At 60.7% G+C, this 26,684-nt stretch overlaps 1 protein-coding gene across 1 annotated transcript; it reads right to left on the reverse strand.

Annotated features, from left to right (window-relative positions):
- Nucleotides 1-81: 81 nt before the first annotated feature.
- On the reverse strand, nucleotides 82-26,096 carry KIF19 (kinesin family member 19). The gene is made up of 20 exons (XM_059380521.1): nucleotides 25,751-26,096; nucleotides 24,199-24,279; nucleotides 13,564-13,674; nucleotides 12,844-12,931; nucleotides 12,378-12,514; nucleotides 11,226-11,351; nucleotides 10,702-10,896; nucleotides 9,138-9,284; nucleotides 7,601-7,723; nucleotides 6,184-6,349; nucleotides 5,351-5,525; nucleotides 5,023-5,221; nucleotides 4,141-4,411; nucleotides 3,930-4,051; nucleotides 3,303-3,436; nucleotides 2,939-3,044; nucleotides 2,640-2,736; nucleotides 1,712-2,109; nucleotides 1,369-1,528; nucleotides 82-1,134 (listed from the first exon to the last, which is right to left on the reverse strand). The coding sequence occupies exons 1-20, from the start codon at nucleotides 25,787-25,789 to the stop codon at nucleotides 1,004-1,006; spliced, it is 3,006 nt and encodes a 1,001-aa protein (XP_059236504.1). The 5' UTR covers nucleotides 25,790-26,096; the 3' UTR covers nucleotides 82-1,003.
- Between the last annotated feature and the right edge of the window lie 588 nt (nucleotides 26,097-26,684).

A 26,684-nucleotide genomic window follows, 5' to 3' on the forward strand; every position in this document is an offset into this window, starting at 1 on the left:
ACAGCCCCAGGAGGGTCCCACAGGTGTGGGGGTACCTTATCTTTCATTAGCTTTTCCCGAGGGTCCCCCACCCCCACATGGAACTGGGCAGGTAAGAGCAACCTATGGGAAAACTGGAGGACCCCAGGACCCCTTGCCAGAGTTTTCCTACCTTGAAGCCAAGAGGCTTACTTAGCTGGGCAGTTTCTGAGCCCTGACTTCCAGAGGGGACCACCATCCCACCCCCATTCGGGTAATTAGGCTTTCTATGGTTTGAGCCTCCCGAGGTCTCTGAGCTCTCATGGGAGGGAGCCGAGGCAGGTGTGAAGGCTGGTGGGACAGGGCATGAACGGACCTTGTCGGGCCCACCTTTCCTGGGCACAGTGTAGAGAAGAGCCCCTTTCCCCCAGGTGTTCAGGCATCTGTGTAACCAGCCAGAAGGAGCTGGGGTGTCGGGGAGGGAGGAGGATGGCGTTGGGTTGCCTCTTAATCAGTCTTGGCCGCTCCACATTCCATACAAGGTCTCATTTCCAACAGAACCGTCAAGACCCACATGGGATTTTATTGTTACACTGCCAGGTAACAAAACCAGATTCCCTCCTCTGCCATGGTATGCACCAAGTGACGGTCCGCTCCTTCCCCAGCCATCCAGGATGGCTTCCTTGCTCCAGCTCTGGGCCCAGGGGCCCCTCCCACAAACAGCTCCCTTACCCCTCCCCATCTCCAAGGCTGAGTCCGGCCACAGGTCTCTACGGGGTTTTGGCAACAGGGTTCTATCCAGAGCTGGGAGGCCAGGAAGTCCTGTCATTCTGGCCATGCCTCCTGAGTTCGCCTCCCGTCCCCAGTGGCACTGAAAGCATGGAGGTGCTGGGCAGACACCCTCATAATTCCTGGGTCTCAGGATCCCCAGCCTTCTGGGTTCCTGAGCTCCTGCTCGCAGGGGACCCCATCTGCCCAGCCGCCATCTCCCATTTTCGGCTCCACCCCATCCAGGCTTGGGGGCAGGAGGGCTGTTCCATACCCCTCAGGTATGCCGGAAGCATCCGTCTTTGCCATGGGTGCTTGTGCCGTGAGCCAGGCGTGGCCCCCGGGCAGCCCGTCGGGAAATACCAGCTGCGTTGGAGGGAACAGTGAGGAGTGAGGAGTCCCCAGGACCTGTGGCAGGGGAAGGGCAGGGGCAGGGGTTTAGAAATTCCTCATTCCCTCTCTGGTCACCCAGTGGCCTTGAACTCCCTAGGGGCATGACCCCAAGATGCCAGTCCCACAAATATTCTGTGAGAACCTGGTTTCCAGCAATGAGTGGCCCTCGGTGCAGGGAGCTCAGCATGCCTCCTCCCTGGGCTGGCCAAGGCCACCGCCTTTCCCATTCCCTCCCTTGCTGGTACTGACCTGCGCTCTGGCTTGCAGGGAGTTTGACCTTGGCCAAAGGCAGCATGACCTTCCCCAGATGCCGGATACCAGGTGCTGGGTGTCCGCACACTGGCACCTTATGGTCCGAGATGCTCTCCATGGGACGGGGCCCCAGGAGGTGTGTCTTGGGGCGGGAGAGCTGTGTTGGTTGGAGAACAGGGAGGTGAGTCAGAGCTGTATGGTATTGCTACAAGGGTCCGCCCTATATGCCAGCCCCCTTGACCCCCTATGCCAGCCTGGGAGACAGAGGCATGGAGGGGCCCCCAGGCCCCCATCCACAACGAAGGGATGCAGACACCCCATCCCTTGTCTTTTGTCTCACCCCTTGCCCCGTGACCTCAAAGGACCGGGACCGCCGCTTCCTCCTCTTGGCCTCTAGTGACTCCTCCCGTTTCTTGCCCGGGCTTTTCTTCTGGCCACGCATCCAGGGCCCGGCGCCATCGCCACTGTGCCCGACTGACTGGGATGGGGCCTCGCCTGTGCTGCTTGACAGGTTGTCCTCACTGGCAGCGTGCTGCAGCGTGGGGCTGGGTGGCCTCTTGCAGGCCAGAGGGCCGGGCGGCTGTGCATCCTCAGCCTCGCTGGGCGAGTGCGGGGACAGGCTCCTGCGCTCCCCAGCAGGTGCCAGCAGGTGGCGCCCCTCGGGGACCAAAGCCCGAGAGCGCCGCCGAGCAGCCTTCACAGAGATGTACTTCGTACCGGTCAGGATCTCCTTCCTCTCTGGAGCGGGACAGAAGGAGCACCTAACCTGAGCTCCAGACCACATATAATCTCCCCCCTCCCACACCCCTTCTCCAGCCAAGGCAGATCAGAGGGCCTGGGTCCTAATTCCAGCACGCCCACTTGCTTGCTATTCAAGAAACTTGGGGCACGTTTTGGACCCTTACCTTCATCTGTGAATGAATGTGGGGTGGCGAAACTAACCCCACAGGGTTGCTGTGAGGATTAATCGAGAAAATGGGCTTAGGGGGTAGGGATCCTGTCTGTATTTGCTCTTAGAATTATTGCTGGGTGGGAAGAGGGGGGGCAGGATCCTAACTGTCACGTACGCCCCATTCTGACTTCTGATTGTGCCCTCAGTGCTCCGTGTGTCCTTGAGCAGGAGGTTAATCCCCTCTGGGCACAGGAGCCTCTTTCCAGACTGGGTGGCACCCAAGGCGTGGGTGCAGTCAGCAGGGCAGGAGGGCTGGGTGAGCCGAACGGTTTAGATGATGCTGGGCTCATGCTGACAGGGCTGGCAGGGGGCACACCTTTGCAGGACAAGGGGATCTCTGACAGATTCTCACTGCTCTCGGGGGAAGAGTTGATCCGGCTGCTCGGGCTGACCAGGCTGTCCTGAGTGGGGGCCTACGGGGGAGGTGGTTGAGAAGAGAAAGGCCTTAGACCCAGCAGGGACCCCTCGTGTTCTTCAGCAGAGACAGCGGGACCTCAGGAGTGAGGGTCATTTTGAGACCCTCCATCCCAACCCTTGGGTGTGTACCTTGTGTCCCCGCCACAACCCCACCCCCCAAGTTGTGGAACCCGGGGGTCAGGAGTGCTCAGTACTCACCTCCTGGGTCACCAGACCACCGATCTGGATGGGGGGCGGGGTGGGCACAGAGGAGCTCTTCACCTGCCAGGCCCGGGGACTGGCTTTGAACACGCGGTTGGCTTCACTGAGGTTGGCAGAGGAGGGTGGGTGGCTATTGACCTGGCTGGTCCCACTGAGGTCCCGGCTCCACCCCAGGGGAGAGCTATTTGTGTGAAGGGAGAACCCAGGCGTCCTGGCTCCAGACTTGTGCCACTACCTCCCTTTCTCGTTCCTGCCCCATCTTCCCCAGGGAACCCGAGTCTGGGTTGGCATCCCTGGGATACAGCCCAGCAAGTGGCGGCTCAAGCTGGCAGGACTGGCCGGAGGTGGTCTCTGGCCTCACCTGTCCATGCCGAGCGGGGGGAGGATGCTGGTCTGCAGGCGCTGAACCTCAGAACTCAGAGTCTTCACACTCTCTGGGTCAGACTCTGGTGTCAGCGCGGTTCCTGCTGGGGTAATTTTGGGCAAGGAGCTGTCCTGGGGAGGGAAGGGGGCGGGGGGGAGGGCGGTCAGAAGACTTGGTCCTGGACCGGACCAGGGCACAGCACGGGGTGACAGGCACACCAGGTGACCAGGGCTGTAACGGGGCTTAGGAATTTGGAGAGAGCAGTGGGCTTGCGCTCCGGATCACAAGAGATACACTGTGGTCTGCTAGGCATCCCCAGTGGCACTGCTGGATGGTCTGGTCTCCTGGGAGGGCATCTGGGACCATTTAGGATAGCTCAGATAGCCAACCCTGACCTTCAGACTCTGGGTAATGACCAGTGCCAGAGAAGAATGCCCTGGGACGGGCACCTTACTCAGGCAAGGCAAAGCTTTGAGTGGGATAAGAAGGAAGGGGAGCTAACTCCTTGGGGTGCCCAGCCTGGTTCCATCCCCACCCCAGCTACCCGCAGGTTTTGCCTGGGGCATCCATCCCTCCATCAGTACAGGTGCTCCTGCCCAGGCCCAGGCTTGCCGGCACTCCCACCTGCAGGGCCCTGGAGGCCACCCGGTCCATGATGGTGGCCCGCTCCAGGCTGCCCTCCTCCAGCTCCCGCAGGTACACCTCGTACAGCTCCTCCAGGTGCTGCGGGACGGCCAGGTTGTAGTCTGCCGGGGCAGGGGCAGGACTCAGGGCGTGCCCTGGGAGGCTCCGCGGGTGGAGGGGGGCCCTGGGGTCTGGGACGCACGGGGCCTACCTTCGATGATCTGCCGCTGGCCTTGGATGATCTCGTCGCAGAGGCTGCGGTGCTGCTCCAGGCGGCGCACGGCCTCGCGACGGTGGCGGAGGGCGCCGTCCCGAAGCAGCGCGTGCGACTGCATCTCCGTATTCTCCACCTCGAGCTCGTGCACGCGGCACAGCAGGCTGAGCACCTCGCGCTGCTCCTCCGAGCCGATGCGCCGCGGCAGCGTCTCCTCCAGGCGCCGGCCGCGCGTGCGCAGCTCTCGGCAGCGCTGCTCCAGCGCCAGCTGAGGGCGGCTGGGGGTCAGCACCAGGCGAGGGGCGGGTCCTGCACCCCCAAACCCATCCTCCTAGCTGTCCGCGCCCTTCCAGCCCCCGAGCCTCCCTCTGGGCTGAAGCCCCGTTCTGGGGCTAACCCTCGAAGCTGTTTTTTGGGCCTTGAAACCAAGTGACCCTTGAAACCAAGGGCTCCTAAGTGACCCCTCTGTGCCCACCTTCTGTGCCACCCTGGCCACAGCCTGCCCCTGCAATCAGCTCTGTGGGTATCTGCCCCACTCCAGCCCACCTGATGTCCTCAGGGCTCATCACCATGCCCTGAAGCCCTGGTCTGGGTGTACCCTCCAGAGCAGAAGGACAAGATCCCTGGAAAGCCCTAATTAAAATACTGACCACCATTATTTGAATCCTTGGTATGCAAAAGGCTTTGATTTAATCCCCAACATCCCCACGAAGGACCACACCACGACTACTCCCATTTCAGAGATGAGTAAGCAAAGCACAAAGAGGGAGTTGAGCGAGGTCACAGAAGGCCCGAGGCCTGAGCTCCCAGGGCTGAGCCCTCCCGCACCGCACCCCCAGCCCCTTCTGAAACCACCCCCCTGCCCCCAGCCCCAGGCACCTTCTGCTTCCGCAGCTTCTTCTGCTCCCCGACCAGGGCGGCAATGCTCTCCCGGGCTGAGGCCACCTCTGGGGGCTCCAGGGTGTCCGGCTGGTCATCGCCCGTGTCGGAGTCCTTCTCGCTGTCGTCCTTGGTGTAGGATTCCTTGCGCTGCTCCTCCCGCCATTTGAGCGCCCTGCGGGACTTCTCGTGCTCCCAGCTGCCGTGAGCCCACCCCAGGGAGACAAGGGAGTCAGACCACAGGGGCACAGTGTGCAGCTACAGCTCCCAAACCCTCTGTCCAGGTCCGGGGTGGGACCTGGATGGCCCCGGGGCAGGGTCTGCTTACCCGGCAATGGTGAGCAGGTGGCGGGATGTGTCGATCTGGACCTCCATGGCGTGGTTCTCCAGCTCCAGCAGGCGTCTCCGCACATCCATCTGCTCCTGGAAAGCGCTGATAAGCTGCTCCCGCAGCTGTCCCATCTCGGCCTGCTCGCTCTGCCCGCTGTGCAGTTGGACCTCGGCTGCCCAGAGGATGGGGGCAGAGGCAATCAGCGGAGGAGGGAGGGTCAGGCCAGGCAAATCTGGGCCTACATGGGGCTCTCCCTTATCTCTGTCTTCCTAAACCACCCAAAAGATCTCCTAGATTACTACTTCCTCCTACACCTTACTTCCACACTGAGTCTTCTGGGTGTGGTCCACGGGTGATCCCCAGGTCCCTTGTATGACCTGGGCATCCACTAGCCCTTACAGAACCTTTATGCCAACTATAAAAGGTGGCCTTTGGACACTTTACTGCCATCTGTGGGAAAACCATCCATAGCAAATACACAAATCTACAAGAGAATGGTACCCGTTCCAGTGATGCTGGGCACAGCCTCACGGCCCTGAGAGTGCCGCCCCCCCCCCCCACACACACAGCTAAGCGCTCACATGTCTCTCACTCATGTGATCTCACCGACTCTTAGTCAATGTTAAGTCTCTGAAACAGAGACCACTGTTGTATACAACGCTTGAGAAATAGAAGGTTCAGGGCGGGTGAATGATTAGCCCAAGGCTACCGGCCCAGAAAAAGCCCGAGTCTGGATTTGAACCCGGCACCACCTGACCCCTGAGCAATGTGAGACAGGCTGGGAGGGCTGCCCGAGACGGGCCCCCAGGAGCACGGATCTATGCACACACCTTGGATGTGGCGGATGTCACCCCGCTCCGGCCGGCCCTGGGCCTGGCCCCGCCCACCCTGCTCATCGATCTTGCACTTGAGCCTCTGGATCTCGCCCCGCAGGTCTGCGATGATGCTGGTGTACTGGGCGATGTGGTAGGAGACGTTGAGCAGGTTCTGCTTCACCTGTGGGGAGCACACCGTGGGGGCAGAGCAGGTAGAGTCACCCCAGAGGCTGGGGCCAGCCTGCAGGGTCTTCTTTCTCTTTCTGCTCCTAGTCTTCCTAGATGACAGTCACAGTGCCCCTGGCTTCCAACCCCTAAACCTATCGCACTCCATGCCTCTGCCGGACCCACACTTCTGCTGCTGCTTCTGCTCTTCAACCTTCAGTGGCTCCCTACTGCTCGGGAGAAATGTTCCAATTCCTTTGCCTGGGCCCACCACTATCTCAAATTTCATTTTTTAAAAAAGATTTTATGTATTTTAGAGATAGAGAGAGAGTGCGTGATCGAGGAGAGGAACCCAGGGAGAGGGAGAGAGACTCTTAAGTAGACTCCACGCTGAGCGGGGAGCCCAGGGCGGGGCTCGATCCCACAACCCATGAGATCAGGACCTGAGTTGAAATCAAGAGTCGGATGCTTAACTGACTGAGCCACCCAGGTGCCTCTCTCAATTTTCCTTTCATCACTGCTCCACCAGGAACATTCCGCTCTGGTTGAGGAGCTGTGCTGTCGTCTCCAGCTGTATCAGATGCCATCTCCTTCCTGCTCTTGAAACCTCTACGCTTATTGCTACCCCCTCCTTCTAGAGTGTCCTTCCCATCTCTCAGAGTCCCACTGTCACACAGCCACACCGACAGTCCCCAAAGAGCTCCACCAGGTCCCACCAGCCCTCCCCCACTTCCCCATTTCCTCGCTGCCTCAGCACCTACTGCTGGCTTCACTTGCCAGAATATTAACAATATTCTGAACTGTCACTATTCAAGGACATGTCTCCTGCTCCCATGAAGTCCTTGGAGGGCTGGAATAACACACAAAGCCCCAGGGACAGTGGCTGGCAAAGGGGGCAGTGTTGCGGGAGGGTTCCTAAGTTCTATCTGGCAAGTGTCTGTTCCCACCCTTGCACGGGTCAAGAGAAGCTTCCTACATCAGGTGAGTAACGCCTTTGCCCAAAGGCATTACATGGGTTTGGAAGCCAGCCGGGGCCACTTCTGGTCTCCGTGCCCATCTGGAAAGTCACTTCACTTCCTTCAGTCTCGCTTCCCTAAACCGCGAGATGGGAGCGTGGGGAGTCTGGCCTCGCTTGAAGAGTGAAGGAGTTGAGAAGGGCCTGGGGCCACATGGGTCTGGGGATGGAGGCCAGGGCCACAGTGGCCGGCTCCAGAGAGAGTGGAGTGTGGGATGGCAGACTTCAGTCTCAGCCGGGAAAGGACCTCACCCTGGTCTTGATGTTCTTGGCCCGGCCGGCATAGGTCAGGGTATTCCGGGACTCCTCAAAGGCGCTGCTGGCGGGACTGATGTGGGCGATCATCACCGTGCGGCTGTTCCCGCCCAGGGAGTCCTGACGGCAGGGAGGGCGGGCTGCAGTCAGCCAGCGACCACCTCCCCGGGACCCTGCCGCCCCTCCCAGGCTGTGCTCTCTCGCGCGCTCTGTCACACGCACCCTCACAGACGCATTCCCTCTGGTGCTGGTGTCGAGCATCACACGGACTCCCCTGGGTCCAGATATCCCCCCCTCCTTCTGTTCCTTCTTCCCACTTGTGGTTTCTTTTCCAAATTCCCATTTGAATATTTCAAGTATCTGATCCCGGTCAGGGCCTCCGGGCTTTCCCTTTCCCACCTTTCATACCAGAGAACGAGGAAAGGTGGCCGCCGTGACGGCTGGGGACCAGCGTGGGAAGGTGCCCTATGGGCTCCCCCCTGTCCCATCCCCTCTGGCATCTCAAGTAACCCCCCGACTCCCCATTTCTGACAGCTGATGGCACTGCTGTTACGGCTGCAGTGAGGGATGGGGGAACGGGGAGCACTGTAGGACGGGTGAATGTGGCCTGTGGCCACCCCTTCCCTTGCTCCCTGTGAACAGCCCTGGATGCAGGAGAGGCGAGTGGGGAGAAAGCCTCAGCTCCCACGATTAGCAACAGAGCGACTTGAATTCCTTGCTTTTAAAAGTGGCAGCATTTGCGCCACCGTCCCCCTCTTCCCAGCTTATGGGCACACGGATGGCGGCCCACTGAGGGTGGGCTCCGGTGACACTGGACTGTAGACTGTCTTCCAGCACTTACTACCATGGGCCCTTGGGAAGCTCAAAAATGGAAACAGTATTTCCCCCATGCCTGGGGTTGCTTCGGGAAGAAAGGAGCGAGTTGGGTGAAGCCCAACCAGGGGTGGACCCCAAATGGCAGACCCTGTGAGCCCTGAGGCTGATGTCCACCGGAACCCCATATCCAGGTGGCTCATAGTTCCCTCAGCCCTGCAGCCCTGGTGCGAGGGTGGTCAGGTGCAACGCCTTTCCCTCCCTATTGCCCACTCTGGCTGGGTTCACCAGGTAAAATACAGGTTACTCAGTTAAATCTGAATGTCAGATAAACAATGAATGATTTTTTTTTTTTTTTTTTTAGTATAAGTATAAGTCCCAAATGTTGCATGGGATATACTTACACTGAAACAAATTTTGTTGTTTATCTGAAATTCTCACGTAGCTGGGTGGTCTGTACGTGTTTTTAAAGATTTTATTTATTTATTTTAGAGAGAGGGAAGGAGAGAGAGCACAAGCGGCGCTGGGGGGGGGGGGGGGGGACCGAGGGAGAGGGGAAAGCAGGCCCCCCACCCAGCAGGGAGCCCCATGCGGGGCTCGATCCCAGGACCCCGAGGTCATGGCCTGAAACCGACTGAGCCACCCGGGCGCCCCTGGTGGCCTGTCTTTTGATCTGCCCCATCTGGCAGCCCCCCCCCTGGTGAGGGCGGCCCGGGGCTACCTTCAGCAGCCGGGTGAGCTTGCTGTCGCGGTAGTTGATGTACTTGTTGCTGCTCTTGTCGCTCAGCGCGTTGATGCAGTTGCCCAGGGCCAGCAGGGAGCGGTTGATGTGGGCGCCCTCCTTCATGCGCTGCCCGCGGTTCTGCGTCTGGGGAGGGAAGCGGAGGCAGAAGCGGCCTTGTGGGGCAGGGGACAGGCTTCACCACCGCCGGGGGCCGCGAGCCCTTCCCCCTCCCTCCGGGCTCTGAAACGTGGGGGTGACCCAGGGCCGAGGCTCGTCCTCCTCCTGGGGTCATCCAGGGCGTTCGAGAAGGCGAGAGAACCGGAAGGCCTCTGAAGAGAGTGGCGGACTGCTTCTGAGGAGGGCTGAGAGCCTGGCCCTTGTCTCCCTCAGGGGCTGGCCCCGCGGTGCCAAGAATGACGTGGAAGGAGGTTGAGGCCTCCCTGGCAGCTGAGAGCTGGCGTGGGCACGGGCATGCGGCTCCACAGCATGCCCTGGGCTTCAGGGGAAGGAGGGAAGTGCGTGTGTGTGTGTGTGTGTGTGTCTGTGTGTGTGAGAATATGTGGGAAGTGTTCGTGATGCGGGGGAAGAGAGAAAGAATGTGAGGGAAAGAATATGAGGAAAGTGTGTGTGTGAGAGAGAGAGAGAGAATGTGAGGCAATGAGTGTGGTGCGTGTGTGGAAGAAAGAATGTGTGCGTGTGTGAGTGTGTAGGGGGAAGGGTGTGGGAGCGCACTAGCGTGCACGTGTGAGTGTGCTGGGCTCCTCTCCTTCCCTTGGGCCTGCGGGGACACTGGCAAGGGTGAGGAGGCTCTGCTCAGAGCTGCCTGGGCCTGGGCCTCCAAAGCTGGGGCCTCAGGGACAGCCCTCTCCCTGGCTGCTCCGCTGTGTCCCTCCAAGAAGCCTCAGGCCCTCCCCGGGGAGAGGGGGTGCTTCGTGAACACCCCCTGCCCCATTGAATCCCAGTCTCACAGGCTGGAACATGAAACCCTGTTAATTCTCTCTGGCCACTGGCCTGTCCCCTGGATTTGTTAGCAGTGACATCACCCGGCCTCATCCCTTGGGGGACCGTGAAACCTCCCAATTTGCCTAAAGGAGGGGGACCTGGGCCTACACATTGGGGCTGAGGCCATAGAGCCAGGGGAGCAGGGCTTAGTGTCAGGGACAAATGCTTTGAGAGATGGTGATGGGCCTTCCTCTCTCCTCGAGGGGGTAGGCAGGGCGCCCCCCGGAGTCAGGCGCGTCTGTGTCCCCCATCCCAGCTCCTCATCTGGCCCAGTCACTCTCACCTGCCTGGCCTTCCTCCAGGGCAGTCCATCTCCTTCCCCAAGAAACACTCCTCACCCCACGCCCTTTCCCACAGAGAGCTGCGATACCCACCCCCTCTTCCCGTCATGCTCCTCTGGGACACTCCTCAGTCCCTGACCCAGGGGGGCCCCCTCACCCCCACCCTGCCGAGGATGGCCTCCCCCGTGATCTCCTGCGGACGCGGGGAGGTCAGCATCCCTGCGCTCTCCCCGCCCCCCAGAAACCCTTCTCCCCAGTGCTGGGGGAGCTGACCTCACCTGGGAGGCGCGCTCAGAGCCAGCCAGGTCGATCATGAACAGGCGGCCCTGCCGCACCTCCTGCAGGATGTTCTTGACCCGGCTGCGCTGGCGCACGGCCACCTGGAGCACGGCGTGGGAGCGGGAGGACGTCCGGTTGGCAGCCGTGGGCTCCTGGGTCCTCTGCCGGTTGCCCTTCATCAGCAGCTGCATGATCTGGGTGGGGGGGTGGGTGGGAAGGACGCCTCTCTTGGGGATCCATGGGGTTGACCCCACATCCCGCATCTTGGAGGTTGGGAAGGGGCCCGGGTGGGGTGAGGGGCAGTCTGGAGGCCGGTTGCCTCATTCGTCCCCCCAAGATGAGCGCAGCCAGGGGCACGGAGGCAGGTGAGAGCCCCCTGCTTGGATACGGGACTCTCTGTGTCTGCCCCAGCTCCAGCCCCAGGCGAGCGGGCAGCGGCTCCCTGCCTGCTGTCCTCTGTCCGCTCCTGCCCCACAGGAGTGAACGGCCCTCCCCACCGCCCCGCTGGCTGTGCAAGACTTGCCTCTTTGGCATTGATGGTGGAGACCTCGGTGATTCCAGCCACCTGGATCACCCCTTTGGAGTCCTCCCTCAGCTCTAGGTACCCCAGGGCGGGGTTCAGCAGGTCCCGGATCATCTCATTGTAGATCTGATGGTGCCAGTGGGGGAGGGGCGGGGGACAGGTGTGACGGGGAGACTAAGGGCAGGAGGTCCAGACAGGGACCAGATTCCCCATCCCTCCCAAGCAAGACGGGGACAGGAGCTCCCACATCCTGAGCCCCAGTCTGGGAGCTCCAGACTCCTCTTAGGGACACTCTGGTTAAGGAGAAAGACCCCCTCCTTTCTATCGGGCAGGGGTAACAGGGCTTCAGCATCCACAGGGAAACACTGGGCTGCCAGAACTTGGGATACAGAAAGCTTCAGAACCAAGCGGATTCCCTTTGCAGGAGGGCTGGGCACTGGGCAGAAGATAGGGACCTGACGGATGGCCAGCCCTGCTTGTTGCCAGGCAACCCTTACGCTACACCGCCCCCCACAAGGGCATCTTGCTGGCTGAGTCAATGCCGTGCTGGCTGCAGCAGTGTGGCTAGCAGCAACGCCTCACTGCCCTTCCTGAGCTGTCACCCAGGAGATTATCAGCTCCCGGACGGAGCGGGGGCAGCCAGGAGCCAGGTGGCACGGAGCCCCCTGGCTCTTCTGCCTCTTCCGGCCTCTGCACACTCCTACCGCTGATGCCTCCTTGCTGCCTGGCGGGAGCGCTCCCACGGGGTGGGCGCTGGGGGCCAGGGCTGGGGATCAAAGGCTGGCAGGTTCAGGCCTGTGCACGCATGCAGGACTCACCTGTACCCATGCCCACAGCGTGCCTGGAGGTGGCGGGGCAGGGCAGACACAGCTTTCAGGAAGGGGCCTTTGAGGATAGCTAGGCGCTGAGCCGTTTGGGAGGGTGGCCGAGGTCTTTGCTCAGGGTCAAGGGTACTTTGAAGTATGGCAAAATAGGCAGAGCTTGGCTTTCAAGGTCTGGGGTCCTGAGTTTGAATCCCTGCCCCTCACTTACTGTGTGATGTTGGCCTAGTGTAACCTCTCTGAGCCTCAGATTTTTGCAGAGTGGGACCAACAACGTGTGTGCGGCTGTCCCAGGGGCTTCTTGCCTACGCTGCGGTCAGGGGAGGCTCACCTCCAGGTAGGACATGGACACCTCATACTCCATGTCGTTGCTGGTCTCCTCAATGGCACGGAAGAGGTCATTGAGGGTCCGAACGTAGATGCCAGGCTCGTGGTCTGTGCCCAGCATGGTGTAGGTTTTCCCACAGCCTGGGGCAGAACACGGTGGGGGGTGAGCAGGGTGGGGGCGAGAATCCGGCTTTGCTGGACAGGAGCTCCGGGCACACCTAGGTCTAGCCTCAAGGCTGGGTACCTCCCAAATGGCCAAGGAGGGAGGGGCCAGGGAGGATGGCGTTCTTGGCTGGTGATGGGGCCGCTGGGGCCAGAGGACCCTGCAGGCGTTGGGATCAGATACACGCTTGATTCTGGCCTCAGCTGGGGCCAGAGCAGTTCTCTCTGATGGAGGGTCAGGGGCCTGTTGCTCCAGGGGGACAAATGGGGCATACTGTCCCATCCCATGGTCTTGGCCCCTCCGTCACCTGTGGGGCCATAAGCGAAGACAGTGGCATTGTAGCCAGAGATGACGCCATCGATGAGGCTCTTGGTAGTGGCCTGATAGACCGTCTCCTGCCGGGAAAAGTAGACCCATCAGGGGCCTCAGGTACACGTGGGGCAGAGCACACATGCCCACCGGCTGTCCTGGCCCCCAGCATAAGCAGCTTCTGTTTCTGGGACTCTCAGCCCGAGGAGTAGGGGCAAGGAATGGGGGCTGGGAGGTCTCTGCTTTCGCCCCATGGGGGACACCAGCCTAAAAAGAGCTCAGGACACCTGAGACACTTGCCCCCACAACTGGCTCCCAGCCCCCCCCCCCCGAGGACGCATCACATCTGCTCCTAGGAGCACCCCCCAGATGGGGAAGACAGGGGTCCCTGGGAGGGTGTCAGCTTCCCCGAGACTCCTCCCCACACCAGATGGGCTTCGCGTGCCCTCCTCCAGCTCCCATGGGGGCCAGCCTGGGGGTGTTCCACACGGATAGCATCTGCCCACTGACTCGGGTGTGCCCGTGCAAGAGGCTGGGTGTAAGCCATATAGGCACATTTGCATGCATGAGGATGTGGTAGAGGGGAAAGCCAGCGAGCTCGCGGTGGAGGGAGGGCTGAGAGTCAGTGGCAGGGTCCCCTGAGGGCTGTCTCCTCAGGGTGGGGTTCAAAGGTTGGAGAGGGGCTCCTGCATGTCCCTAGGGCCAGGCCCTCCCCCACCTGGGTGGCAGTGAAGTCAAAGGCCACGTCAAACAGGTAGGACTTCTCCCGGGAACGGTGTGCCCGCAGGACGTCGTCGGGGTCCTCCATCGGGTCCATGAGAACCACCATCTGCAAAAGTCCCCGAGCGGGGGGGCGTCTGGCAGTCACCACGGGGCCAGAGGCCCACACCGGTGTCAACTCTGGCCTCAGCTCTCCTCACCCAGGACATGGGGCAAGCTAAGCAGCCGCAGGCCCCAGAGCCTCAGGCCCAGCCCTACCCCGTCAGCTCCGCAGGGGTGTCTGATCTGGGGGCTTGGCTCTGGACACTCCACAGGGAAGCCTCCCTATCGACTGACAATGCCCTACAGGAGCCAAGAGTGCCAGGGACCCCAGGCCACAGACCTGGGGGGGGGGGTCCCAGACCTGGGGGGGGGCCCTCCCTCTAAAGGCAACACCATGCCCTGTGCACCTCTACCAGAGGGGCAGGAACAGTACCAATGACTTGCATTTATGACGCATTTACTGTGTGTCAGGACCTGCTGTAAGCACTTTCGACACATGGACTCACTTAACCCCCACTCCAAGGCCAGGTGGTAAGGCCCATAATTGTTCCCACTTGACAGGTGAAGAGATCGAGGCCCAAAGAAGTCACTTGTTCGAGCTCACATACCAGCAAGCAGGGGGACTGGGACTGAAAACCTGGGACCTGGGTTCAAAGTCTGTAGCCCCTGGTCTCCCTCACCCCCGCACCCCAGCCTCCGCCAGTGGGTAGACCCAGGGGTGGAGCAGAGAGCCACTGACTGAGGGCTGGCAGGGGCGAGGAAAGTGGGCTGCGCTCGGGGCGACTTATCAAGGCCCCTGCAGCCTTGAGCCTGAGCTGTGGATGGAAGGAGGGGCCAGGGGTCGGAAGGTAGGATGAAGGAACAGGTTGGCCATCCTGGATTCCCCTCCCTGCGGGGTGGGGGCCTCTGGCTCCGTGTGCTTGTGTGTGGGGCTGGAAGGAGACGCACAGCACTTCCCCAGGCTCCTCCTGTGCTCCGAGGATGATCAAGGGACCCATTTTCCAGAACAAACTCGAAGCCTGCTCCACGTCCAGCTCCATTCTGCCCCTCCCTTGGCCTCAGGGGTCCTGGGTGTGCTGAGCCTGGTCCCGGACTGAGGGAAGGTACAGAGGAAGGAGGCTGGGCCTTGGCCCGAGGTTCTTGGCCTGGGGAAGTTGTGGGGAGAGACAGTGCCCAGATGGATGAAAAGGCCAGAAGGTGTTCAAAGATGCGCGGGAGGGCTGGAGTCGGGGGGATTTAGGACAAGGTGGGAGAGCTAAGTCAGGGCAAGGCACGCCTGACCCATTGTACTCTTGTTAGCAGAGTGGCCTTGTATGACCCCTTTAGCCTGCCTGGGCCTGGGTCTCCTCCTTCGCAGGATGGGACAGGAGTATTGTCTGCCCGCGGGCTATGAAGAGCCCGTGAGATAACGTGTGTGGTGTGTGTGGGCACAACACCGGGCATATATTAAATGCCCAAGGGTCTTCATTCACAGGGAAGTGAGGAGGGACAGCGGCAGTGATGCGGGTGACGGGCCACCCCACCCCCTGGAGGGAGCCACCAGGATGCCACAGGCTCTGTGCCTGCCCAAGTCCCCTCGGGAGCTGAGCCTCCAGGTCGGGTCCCTGTTCTCCGCCCCAGCCATCCCATCAGGATGCCCGCCGAGAGGCAGCTCTGTGTTGGGGAGCACCTGGGCTCATGCTGGACAGCGAGGGCAAATCAAATCTCAGCTGTGCTCCAGGGCCAGACGGTGGTCGCAGCCATCGTGATGGCCTCATGGTGCCCTCCACTCCCAGAGGGAGCGCAGGGGGTAAGGACAGAGGGAGTGGGTGTCTTCACACCCAGACCCTCCTCCAGATACGTGATAATGATAGCTCATCTTCACAGGAATTCATTATCCCCAGTCGGGGACACCGAGGCCTGAAGTCACATAGCTAAGAAACAGTGGGGCCGGGAGTCCAGGCGGTCTGGGTCCTGGGCTCTCTGTGCACCACTGTGAACCTGCTGTCACGCATACCCTCTGCTCTCTCTGCTCCCTCTGGGGCCGTGCGTGGTGGGTGTGGCAGTAGGAGGGTGTGCCCCCACCCAGGTGTGGCGTCAGCACCCACTGTGTGCATTGTCCCTACCTAATCTGACTCTGGAGATGAGATGCTGACCCAAGAGGCAAACTGAGTCCTAGAAGAGGGCCAGGCATTGAGGAGGATGTGCTGTCCCAGCGTCACCCCAGGTGGCACAGACAGCGACTGAGGAGCAGGGGCCAGGGACAGCCCTGTAAAGGGCTTGAGTACAGACAAGGCATGGGGGCAGTCACCCTGAGGGACAGAGGGGACTGACGGACGGCGAGGCAGCAGGAGGCCAGGCTGGAGCCCAGCCGGGCTCTGTGGGGTGGGAGATCCACAGTGGATCCCTCTGATGCACCCCTTTCAAGCAAGAGGTACACCCCTTGGACAGGGTCCCAGTCTGGGACTCCCACCGACTCCTCTCGGCGCTTGGTGTGTGCCGATGTCTAGCCCCCTCCTTCATGACTTGCATATGTGCAGTAGGTGCACACTCGTGCTCGCTGCATGTAGAGGGGTCTAAGACCCTCAGGGGTCCCAGCAGAGCCCACTCCAGGGATTCTCATAGAAAAGGGAAGAGAGAAGAGGTAAGGCCTCGCCCCAGGAGGCCTGGCCCCAGGAGTTTCACCCGGAAGTCTCGTCCAACCTGGTAATTTAGGTAAACCGGTTAGGGGGCACAGCTCCAGATGGCTGGGTAGGGGCTTTGTGCAGGGAAAGAATAAGGCCACCCACTGGGCCCCCTCACTGCTTGCCAGAGGCTGGGTGGCCGTGGTGAGCTGAGTGCAGGGCATCTAGGCCTGCCGCTGTCAGCTGGCATGCCCACCTGTCCCCGCCACTGCCTCAGGGCTGCAGCCCCAGTGCCCTATCAGCCTCCTCCAGGATCCAGTTCCTGTCTCTGGCCCTAAAGCCAGCAGCATAAGCCCTGATTAAGTTTCAGACCCCAACGAAGATAACGCTGCCTCTGAGTCCCCTGGCACGGGTCCCGGTGGGATGCAACAGGAGCCCGACCAGCCGATCCAGCTCTCACCCCTCGGGCGCCAGCGCTCCTGCTGACGCGGGCAGGGCTGGCAGCTGGGGGGGCCCTCTGGGGACCTTGGGTGCAGGGGAGGGTGAGCAGCCACACCAATGCTCATCACCCCGGATCACCTTCAAACAACCTCCATGCCCTGCCAAGTTCATGGCACCCTGGACATTGGGCTCCTTTGATATCCGGGCTCCTGAATCAGTACACTGTCCGCACAGCTGCCGTGACCCCTCTTAAAGAGGTCTTTGTCTGGGTCTCCATCTGCCTGGGTCCCCAGCCCACGCCCCACCTCCCGAGCATCACCCCCATCCCTGTCCACCCTACCATACAATGAGGGCCTTGTGCCCCTCGGCCAGGTGAACTGGAGCTGAGCCAGGGAGGGTTGGGTGGAGGGGGCTCTGGGCTGCCACCCCAGAGAGCAGCAGAGGGCGTGCAGGGCAGGGGAAGCTTCTAGGTACGAGCCAGTAAGCGAGGCCCAGGGAGAGAGAAAGTGAGATGAAGTTTCCCCACATCTGACTCTGCAGGAAGCACTATAGGAAGGTTTTCTGGAGGAGGCGGTGCCAGCACCAAGTCTTAAAGGATCATATCAGCAGGGGTTGGCAGACAGATGTGAGGTGAGGGGAACATTCTAGAGAAAAGTGTGAGCAAGGCCGGGGGTGAGAGGCAGGCGGTGGGCAGCAGTTCTCAGCTCAGAATCTCCGGGGAGGGGGCGGATCTTGTGAAAATGCAGGGTTGGGAGGAGAGCTCAGGGACTTTCCCTCCTGTTCTCACCCCCGGAATCTCCAGAGCACGGGCCCAAGACGGCCATAGGGGTGAGCTGTCTGGGCCCCCTCTGGGAGCACATGCTGTCCCCGGCCCCTGTGTAGCCTCCAATGCACCCCCTAAATGTCATCCTGGCCGGTGCCACGCGTGCGCCTGGGGAATGTTTCCGAATAAAGCGGCCTTTGGGGGAGCTCTGTGTGTACCAGGCGCCTTGCTAAGTGCTTTGCACACATTTCCCCCAGACACTCCAAGATCCCTCCACTGTAATGAGAATCGCACCATTAATGCCCCAAAACTGCACAGCCAAGCAGAGAGCGGGCCAGACTGAGAGCTGTCTGCTCCCAGAACCCAGGCTCCCATCACCCAGGCGGCCACCCCTGCCTCCCGAGCAGATGAGCGAACCAAAAGCAGCCTGGCTGGGCCAATGTGCACCTGGTATGGGGTGAACCGTGTCCTCCCCAAATTCAAATGTTGAGGTCCTAACCCCCCAGAACCTCAAAGTGTGACTTTATTTGGAAGCAGGGTCATTGCTGAGATACCGAAGGTAAGACGAGGTCACACTGGAGTGGCGTCGGCCCTAAATGTGGAATGACCCCGGTGTCCTTCTGGAAAGGTGATGCGTGGATACAGACACACATCAAAGGAAGAGGACCTGAAGAGCCATAGGGCCCAGAGAACCAACTGCAAGCCAAGGAGAGATCCTGGATGGACCCTTCCCTCAGGACCCTCGGAAGGAGCTGACCCTCCAGACTTCTGGCCTCCAGGATGGTCGAAAAATCTATGTCTGTGGTTAAAGTCGCCAAGTCTGTGGTATTTGGTTATGTCAGCCTCGCAAACCCTACAATACCCAAGGCAGGAGCACCTGCTGGGGGAGGGGCTTGTCGGCACCCGAGGGGGCGGGGCCTCGATAGGCCACTCCCCCAGCCCCCAGGTGGTGGACTCAGCACGGGGGAGGGGGGGGGCTCTCTTTCACAGTCCCAGCATCATAAATGTTCACGCCCCCGCATGCTGGCCACCTGCCCCTGGGAGGCTTCAGCAGGGACTGGGGGAGGGGATCCAGTGGGGACTGGATCGCACCCTATACACAGGGGCCTCCCCAGGCTGGCCGGCGGGCAGGGGGCAGGGCCAGGACCAGGGAAGGTGGGCTCTGCCCCCAAGGGCCAGGCCTCCTGACTCAGCAGAGCGCCCCCCCCCCCCACCGCCTCCCTCTCAGACCGGTTCTTCATTCAGTGCAGATTTTGACGTTTCCATAGTTCCAGACTTTAAGCCCGGAAACCCGAGATCTGAGATCTGAGATCCAGAGGGATGTAGGGTGCCTCAGGGGGGGAGGGCATCTGTAAACTCTATGCCCCTGACGGACAGGCTCCTCCCCAGCATCTCCTAGGTGAGAAATACCCCGAACAAAGCCTAACCGTTCTTCCTGCTACATGCCACAGCCGTGTAAGCTGCTGGCGCTCTGATCAGCTTTGCACTTTCCACTGGCTTCTTCCTGGCTTGCAAAGGTCGAGACCTTTGAGGCCAGGGTGGCTCAGTCTTGGCACTACTGGCACTCCGGGCTGGATCACTGTGAGGGGACCTGTCCTGTGCACGGCAGGCGGCTTAGCAGTGTCACCGGCCATCAGAGGCCAGTGACATGCCTCGCTCCCAGGTATGGCGTTGCCAGATGCCCTCTGGAGGACAAAATCGCCCCCAGTTGACACCCTCCAACCCAGATCATTCCTCCTGGAGCCTCCAGGGATGGCAGGGAAGATCTCCAAGGAAAGGGGTGCCCCAAGTTGGGTTTAGGGTCAACAATGCTGTGTGACCTTGAGGAAACTGCATCTCTTCTCTGGGTCCCACGTTCTTCCCAGTTGGAAGTCAGGGAGGGTCAACAGGGCCATTGCCTTGAAAAAAGAAATCACACCAACCCTGCCAGCCTACTCAGGAAGCGCCAGTGGAGAATGAGTATCTGGAAAGGCCCAGGTCTCAGAAATTCCATCTCCGGTCCAGGGAGCCTGCAGGAGCCCCTTTATCCTCAGGGTGGAAACGAGGCAGAGCCCGATGAAAGCCTGACTCCAGGTGGGGGTCACCCCTGTGAGGCTGCTTCCGGGGTTTTGTTTGCTTTTTCTTTAAGAAGGAGAATTTGTTGCTGGTCATATCTCTAACTGTAAATGTGCTCACCCACGAGTGCTCAAGAATTGGAGACTCTGATCCCAAGAAAGGTGTCCCCTTCAGGCTCGCTGGAAAGGACCAGACGGGAGCCTGCTGAGCTCATAAAGCCACCAAGGCCCAGCAGGCTGCTTAGCACAGAGCTGTACCTGGCCAGGCCCCCACAGGCCTCCAGGACTCCGAGGGCTCTGAGGCCCAGCAGGAGGGGAGGCATGGCCTCGAGGTTGCAGATGGGGCTGTGTCTCTGCAGACACCTTCATCGGAGACCCCCAAGGAGTGTGGGAGAGGCCGACTCCCAGCACCACGCAGATTCACCAAATGAGCATCTCTGGGGGAATTGGGGCCACACAGATCTGCCTTTTGAACTAGAACCTGCCTCGCACCCACCCAATCACGAGGTTTGGGGATCCTTACGTTCTGACAGCCATATTCACAGTAGCCAAGAAGTAGGGACCCCCACCCCATTGAAAACATGCTGCTCAGTGACTGGAGTCAAACATGAAGGACCATGGAGTGGGAAATCCCATTTATAGGAAGTATCCAGAATGGGAGAAAGTGGATAAGTGGTGGGCTGGGGCAGGGAAGGGTGCGGGGGTGCTAGGGAAGGGCTGGGGTGCTAGGGAAGGGCTGAGCCCTTGGATCCCTTCCCTGTCACTTCCTGCCAGGCTCAGCTTTTCGGGGGCGATGGGCTGGCCGAGAAGCCTCCAGAGGGTGGGTGCGTGGGGAAGCGGGGTGAAGGTGGGTTGCCCCCCACCGTCCCCACCGGGGTACTCATGTCTGACGCTCGGCACCTGTCACCCCACCCTATGCTTTCTTTCTCTTTCATGGGAGTTGTGTGTGTGGCTGGGTTTCTCCCTCTCACTAGCTCCAGAAAGCCTCCCAACAGCCCTTGGGCAGAGTTCTTCTTACCCTGTCTTCTGTTGAGAACAAAGAGGCTGGAGGTCTGCCAGGGCCTGGGGGCCCCAGGCACAGCTCCTCAGACAGGACCCCAGGAGCCCAGGGGCGACAGTGGGACTTGGAGCAGACAGTGTCTAACTATGGGATTATGCATGTTGTCAGGTGACTTAAATCCTGTAGGTAAACAGCCTGGAAAGCTGGGAGGAGGGTCAGCAGGCAGTGGGCCGGGTTGGGGGTGGGGCGTGGGAGGGAGGAATGGAGCTGCTTCTACCCGGGAACTTCTAGACACCCCCTCCCCCACCCCCGCAGCCTCTGGGCCTGCACCTGCCCTCCCTTTGTGGTCATGGATGGCGTCCCCGAGGGGTCTGATGTCAGGTGCAGTCCCACCTCAGGCGCTGGTCACAGGCTTCCCAGAACACACGGGTGGGGAGGTGACCATTTCACCCCCTGACTCAGGAGAGAGGAAGCAGGAGGTGGGCCGAGTGTCACTCACCTCTAGGCTCGAAGCCATCCTGTACCTCAGTCCTTAAATAAACTAACATCTATTAAGCCCCTACTATATGCCAGGCACTTGGAAGCACTGAGCCTACATTAGCCTCCAAAAAGTGCCAAAAAAAGATCGTCTGATTTTGGTCCTGGATTGAGAGGGGGGCTTCAGACCACAAGTCCGCCAAGGCACCCAGACCACCCCCTTTACAAACGTGTGCCCTCCAACTTCCCCAGAATCCAGGCACATCGGCCTCTGTTCCTGGGGGACACTTGGCCTTTCTCACTCCCAGGCCTGCGACGATGCCAGCAGGGGAAAAGTAACCCACCCAACCGAGACAAGAGGCAGAGCCCAGAGCTGGAGGCCAGAAGAAGCTGGGTTGGGAGGCTTTCTGTGGCACTGAGCCACCCGGGCCACGACTGCCACGAGGAAGGGGGCGAAGGAAAGAAGTGCGGACAGAGCAACTCTTGGTTCCAACCCCGTCTGCTTTAGAAGATGCTGATCGCTGTGAGGCCACTTGGACCCTCCTGTGTCTGTCCCAGGAAGAGACTCCAAGGCCATGGTGTCCTGGGATACTCTTTAAGTCACCGCGCTGGCCCTCCAGGCTCCAGACCTCAGGAGGAAGGAGCAGCGCTAACCCACCAGCTGGCCCGTCAGCGAGGCTAACAGCCTGTATCCCCCACCTCCATCAGGGCCAGGGGTGCACGCCAGGAGGGCCAGGTTTGCAGACAAACTGGTGGGGGGTCGCTGGTGAAGGACAGAGGTCTAGGGGTAGCAGACAGGTCAGAATGGGATTCGAGGGAAGTAGGCTGTCCGTTCTGCATCTTGGGCTCCTGTGTCTCACCTCCTACTGGCAAGGGCCTTCTCTGTCAGCTGACAGATGGGGGTGTTAGGAGGTTCCCAGCCTGCCAACTGCTGTGGCTGCTCCAAAAATGTGGGCCAGAACAGCCATCTTTGAACCCACTGGGGACAGAAGGCACTCGAGGCCATAAGCCCAGCACTGTCCCACAGGCTATGCTGGTAGCCCTGAGCCCACGCCACTCAGACGACCCACCCTGCCACTCTCAGCGGACAAAGAAGCAGCCCTGTTAGGACTGCCCAGTCCAGAACCTTCTCAGAGACACAGCTGGGCCAGATCAGCCCAGACCCTCCCTCTCCACTTGTAGGGACAGAAAGGAGCCACTGTTTGGCATGTGTGGGCACCCAGTGGGCTGTACCCCAGACCAGAGCATTTCTATCAACATCAGTTAATACCTCTCAGCCCCCGCGCCGGCTGGGAGCCAGGAGCAGCGGAGGAAGAGAGCCATCATTGTCCCCGCCCTGAGGACCTGATATTCTTGGGGACAAACAGGACAGATGGGGAGTGGTCCTTGCCTGGAAGGCTTCTGGCTCATCAGGCTGGCCCCTCTTGTCGGCCAACGCAGCAGCTCTGGGGAGCTTTCAGTCACTAGCTGATGATGTCCACTTACAACTATTAAACTCCTACTGTGTGCCGGGCACTGGGAAAGCGCTGAGCACACATGAGCCCGCAAAGACGCTCTTGAGAGGGCATTACGGTTGCCACCCCCACTTATGGGCAAGGCGGCTGAGGCTCCAAGAAACAACCCGTCCAAGGCCACCCAGTTAGCGACGGCACAGCCCATCCTGTGTGATGTCAGGTGTGTTTGCCCCTACTCCTGCCCAGCCTACCCGGACAGCTAGGGTCCTCGCAGTCACCCCTGGCTTTCTCCGAGGTCTCTGAGGAAGGCTCCCCCTTCCTGAGAGTGAGTGGAGGGGGGCGCCTGGACGGCTCAGTCGGTTACAAGTCCGACTCTCGGTTCAGCTCAGATCATGATCTCGGGGTCCTGGGATTGAGCCTCACGTGGGCTCCCTGCTCAGCGCAGGGTCTGCTTGTCCCTCTCCCTCTCTTTTTCTCAAATAAAAGAATCTTAAAAAATAAAAAAAAAAAAGAGAGAAAGTGGAAGGCTGACACCAGTAGGCTCTGTGGTGCCCAGGAGAGCTGAGGGAAGAGGCTGGAGGAGGCACCTGTCCCTCAGGGAGCCCAGGGGCAGGTGGGCGGGCTGCCTCCAGCTCACTTCTCACCGCCCCTGGGCTTCCTGAGTCCAGCCCTGGAGCCCCAGACCTGGGCCCAGCAGGTGCTCCTGCGTGCCCTTCACTGCATGGGGCACTGCCCCTGGACTTCTCGGACTCACCGGCATACCTTGCCATCTTGATGAGCCCCGACACTCAGGAGAAGCCAAGAGCAGCAGCCACCGAGCTGTCCCCGCCACTGTGCCCACCCGCACCCCAGCACCTGCGCCCTCACTGCTGACCCTGACAGTCACCCTGGCCATGGTCCAAGCGTGTGCAGTCTGGCCCCTGCCACGTCCCCCCGCCTCACCTCACACCTCTCGGCCCTCTCCCTCCTGCTGGATCCACCCAGGCCTCTTGCACCTGCCAGGCCCTTTGGTTGAAGGGTCTCCCTCCGTGAGCCCCCAAAGTACCCATTTCCTCTCTTGCTTTACCTCAAGCGCCACCTCCTAAGGCAACCCTCCCTGACCTGTGCTGACTCAACCCCTCTCAGCGCCACACGTTTCTCTGCAGCCCTTGCTGGGGTTAATGCTTTGATTAGTGCTTTGTCTCCTGTGCGATCAGGAAGGTACCGGAGGCGAGGGTGGGATCTCTTCTGCTCACTGTGGTCTCCAGATCCATGTGCTGGGGACACTTGGTACGTATTTGCCCCCTGCACAGATGGGGGCGAGACTCGCCCTGCCCACCACATCACGGTGACTCTAGGACCAACAGAGCAAACGGACACCCTGAGACTTTACAAAACACCAGCAGTCTTTGCAAAATCTGAACCGGAGTTAGGCTCTAGCTCTAGACCTCGGAGATATGCGCTCCGTGGGCAGCAGACATGCTCCATGTGTAGCTGACCTGCTAAATGGGGCACATCCTGTCACAGGTACATGGAAGGTATGTGGCACTTTAAGGGCTGGACTGGAGAGCTCAGGGCCCACCCATGCAAGGGAAGCTTTCGGCTCTCCTTGGATCAATCTGGGAAGGCTTCTGGGAAGAAGAACCCTGGCTTCCTTGACAATGTCATCAGCGACACAACAGAGCTCGGTGGATGGAGGGAAGGTGATGCTGCAAGCCACGGGGACCCTTCCTGCCCCCACCCCCTAAGCAGATGCCCACCCTGCCATGTGTGAGCACAGCTCTGTGCCCCCTGTGGCTCCCGGCCACAGCCCCATGTACCTGCTCGTCCACTTTATGGGCTATGAGGGTGGCTCCTTCCTCCAGCTCTGCCACGCTGATGGGCCGGACCCGGAGTGCCACCTGGAAGGGAAGGCCACACACTGAGATTAGAAGACAAGGGCCAGGATGGTCAGACAGAAGCATGAGAGGACCCCAGCATTCCCCTGGGCAAGGCTCCTGGGTTCTCCCCTGTGTGACCATCCCAGGCATCCTTGGTCTTAAGGAAAACTCAGCAGTTCAAGGCCACCGCCCAGGTGGAGGGGAGCAGGTCCACGGCATACGGCTCCCTCTGAGTGTATGAATTTCCCCAAGGAGCTGGGCCTCTGGGAGAGTCTCAGGGGAGAGAGTGGTCTGCTTCTCCAGCCTGCATCAGTCACACGTCCAAATTAAGCACTTGCAGCTCCCCAGGGCTTTGAACTTGGAGACTTGGCACTGGAACAGCTTGTGTGTGCATCTGTGAGTGATGCACGGCTCCTGAAGCTGCAGGCCTGGCTGGAGGCATGACGGGGCTGCACCTTGACTTCCTAACAACCCTTGACTGCATTCCTACCCGGCACAGGTAGAGGAGAGGTGCTCCCGCCTCTCTCCATTCTCCAGCTGGTAAGAGCTGGTGGGTCTTCATCCTGGGCATAGGTCTCCCCAAAGAACAAGGGAGTGCATTTCTTTTGCAGACCAAGGGGAAATGCCTGCTGGAAGTATGGGCATCATTGATGGACCCTCATACCAGGTAAGAACATCGCTCTCTGAGGGACCTCTGCGGACTGTCAGATCATCTTTACCGGCCTCCTGGGCCCAACCCCACAGGTGGGAGAGGACCTGCCATCCCTGTCCTGTGCTGGGACAAGGATGTGTGGGGCTTGAATTCACGACTGTGAGATCAAGACAAAGGGCTGAGATCGAGAGTCAGATCCGTCACCCACTGAGCCACCCAGGCGTCCCCAGGGGTCTGTCTTTAGTCTCTACTTGCCCCCAGAGAACCCCACTCACACCCCTTCATCTGTCCCAGACCCCAGAGCTCAGGGAGGGGCTGCACCTTGGTTGTTTCCAACACTTCTCTGGAATAACGGGCAGCATCTGTGTTGAAACCCAGTAACCAGCTGTTCTCAACCCCATGCCAGCAACTCTGGCTCCCTGGGCTCCTGTCTGCCCATCTGTGATTCCCAATCCCTTTAAACTCTCAACCCCACAGCGCCAGGGTAGCTCTGGCTCAGGGAGCTCTGGCTCTCCCTGCCCCCCTGGCTTTTCTAGATCAGAGAGCTGTCTCACCCCAGAGACCCATCTACACAGCTTTAGGGATGGGAGGGGGTCCCCTGGTGGGAAGGTTTAAGGGGGGAGTGAGGTTGAAGCTAGGCTGACTTTTCAGCACGATGGCCGGGATACCTTCCTTCTTGACATCCAGGACTTGGGGAAAGTTGCTCTGGACAGTCCCATCCCTGACCTTAGTCGGGGTGAGGGGACAGGACTGCTGTGACCGTGGCCAACTCAGAGGCTGGGTTTCTGGGGTGGGGGGTTGCTATGAATGGGGGCGGGGAGGAGGTTGTCGGGGTCTCACCATGAGCTGCTGGTCCTTGGAGTCCCCGCTGTCCTTCATGCTTGCGGCGGATGGAGGGGCTCAGGTCGCGACAGCGGGCATGGCCGAGCCGCACCCCCACGGCCGCCGTGGGGTCCCTCGCAGCCTTCCTGCGCCGCCGCCGCCGCCGCGCTGCCTGACAACCCGAAACCAACAACGCGCCCCGGCCAAGGGCGCTGACCGGGAGGCGGGGCAAGGGGAGGGCCCCGACGGCGCCTCCCGCCTCTGCGCCCCCGCCCCTCCCGCGCTGTAGGCGAGAGTCGGCGGCCTCTGCCCGGGAGGCGCCCGAGCTTTCTGGGGCGGCTGCCCGCCTGTGCGTCCCTTCGGCCCTTGGCGTGACCCTGCGTCCGCCCGGAGCCGCCGCGTCCGTTTGGGAGCTTCTGGGCGCCTCCCCGCGCCCCCCACCACCCCCGCGGCTCGCGCCCAGCGCCCCTCTCCCATTGACCTCCAGGGGGCGCCCGGCCGGCTGCGCGGGCCGTGCTCCGGGTCCTGGCCGCTTGCACCTGCTGCTCGCCTGCCCGCCTGCCAGTCTGTCTGGGCGCCTCCAGGCAGCGACTGGCTGCCCGGTGTTTCCAAGGGCACAACGTGCATCGTGGCTGTGGCTGTGGCTGTGGCCGGGGTGTCTGGCGCCGTGTCTTCAGCCACTGTCCAAGGGCAGAGGGGTATTGAGCTGTCTCTGCCCAGTCTGCCCACTGGAGAGTTGCAGGGGAGCACCTGCGTATGGCACGGGGTGTTTCACAAAGAGCCCGCCTCAGTGGACACCACTAGCTCGAATTTACATCCAACTTGCTGAACCACGGAGAGCCGGTGTTTCCGGTCCCTGCTCCGGGGCTTGGTTTCCCCGTGGTGGTGGAGGAGCTCCTCCTGGTCCTGAGGGTCCGTCTTCTTCATCTTCTCCTGCACCCCACCCCCACAC

The sequence above is a fragment of the Mustela nigripes genome, chromosome 16 (genome assembly GCF_022355385.1).
Source record: "Mustela nigripes isolate SB6536 chromosome 16, MUSNIG.SB6536, whole genome shotgun sequence".
NCBI classification, from domain to species: Eukaryota; Metazoa; Chordata; class Mammalia; order Carnivora; family Mustelidae; genus Mustela; species Mustela nigripes.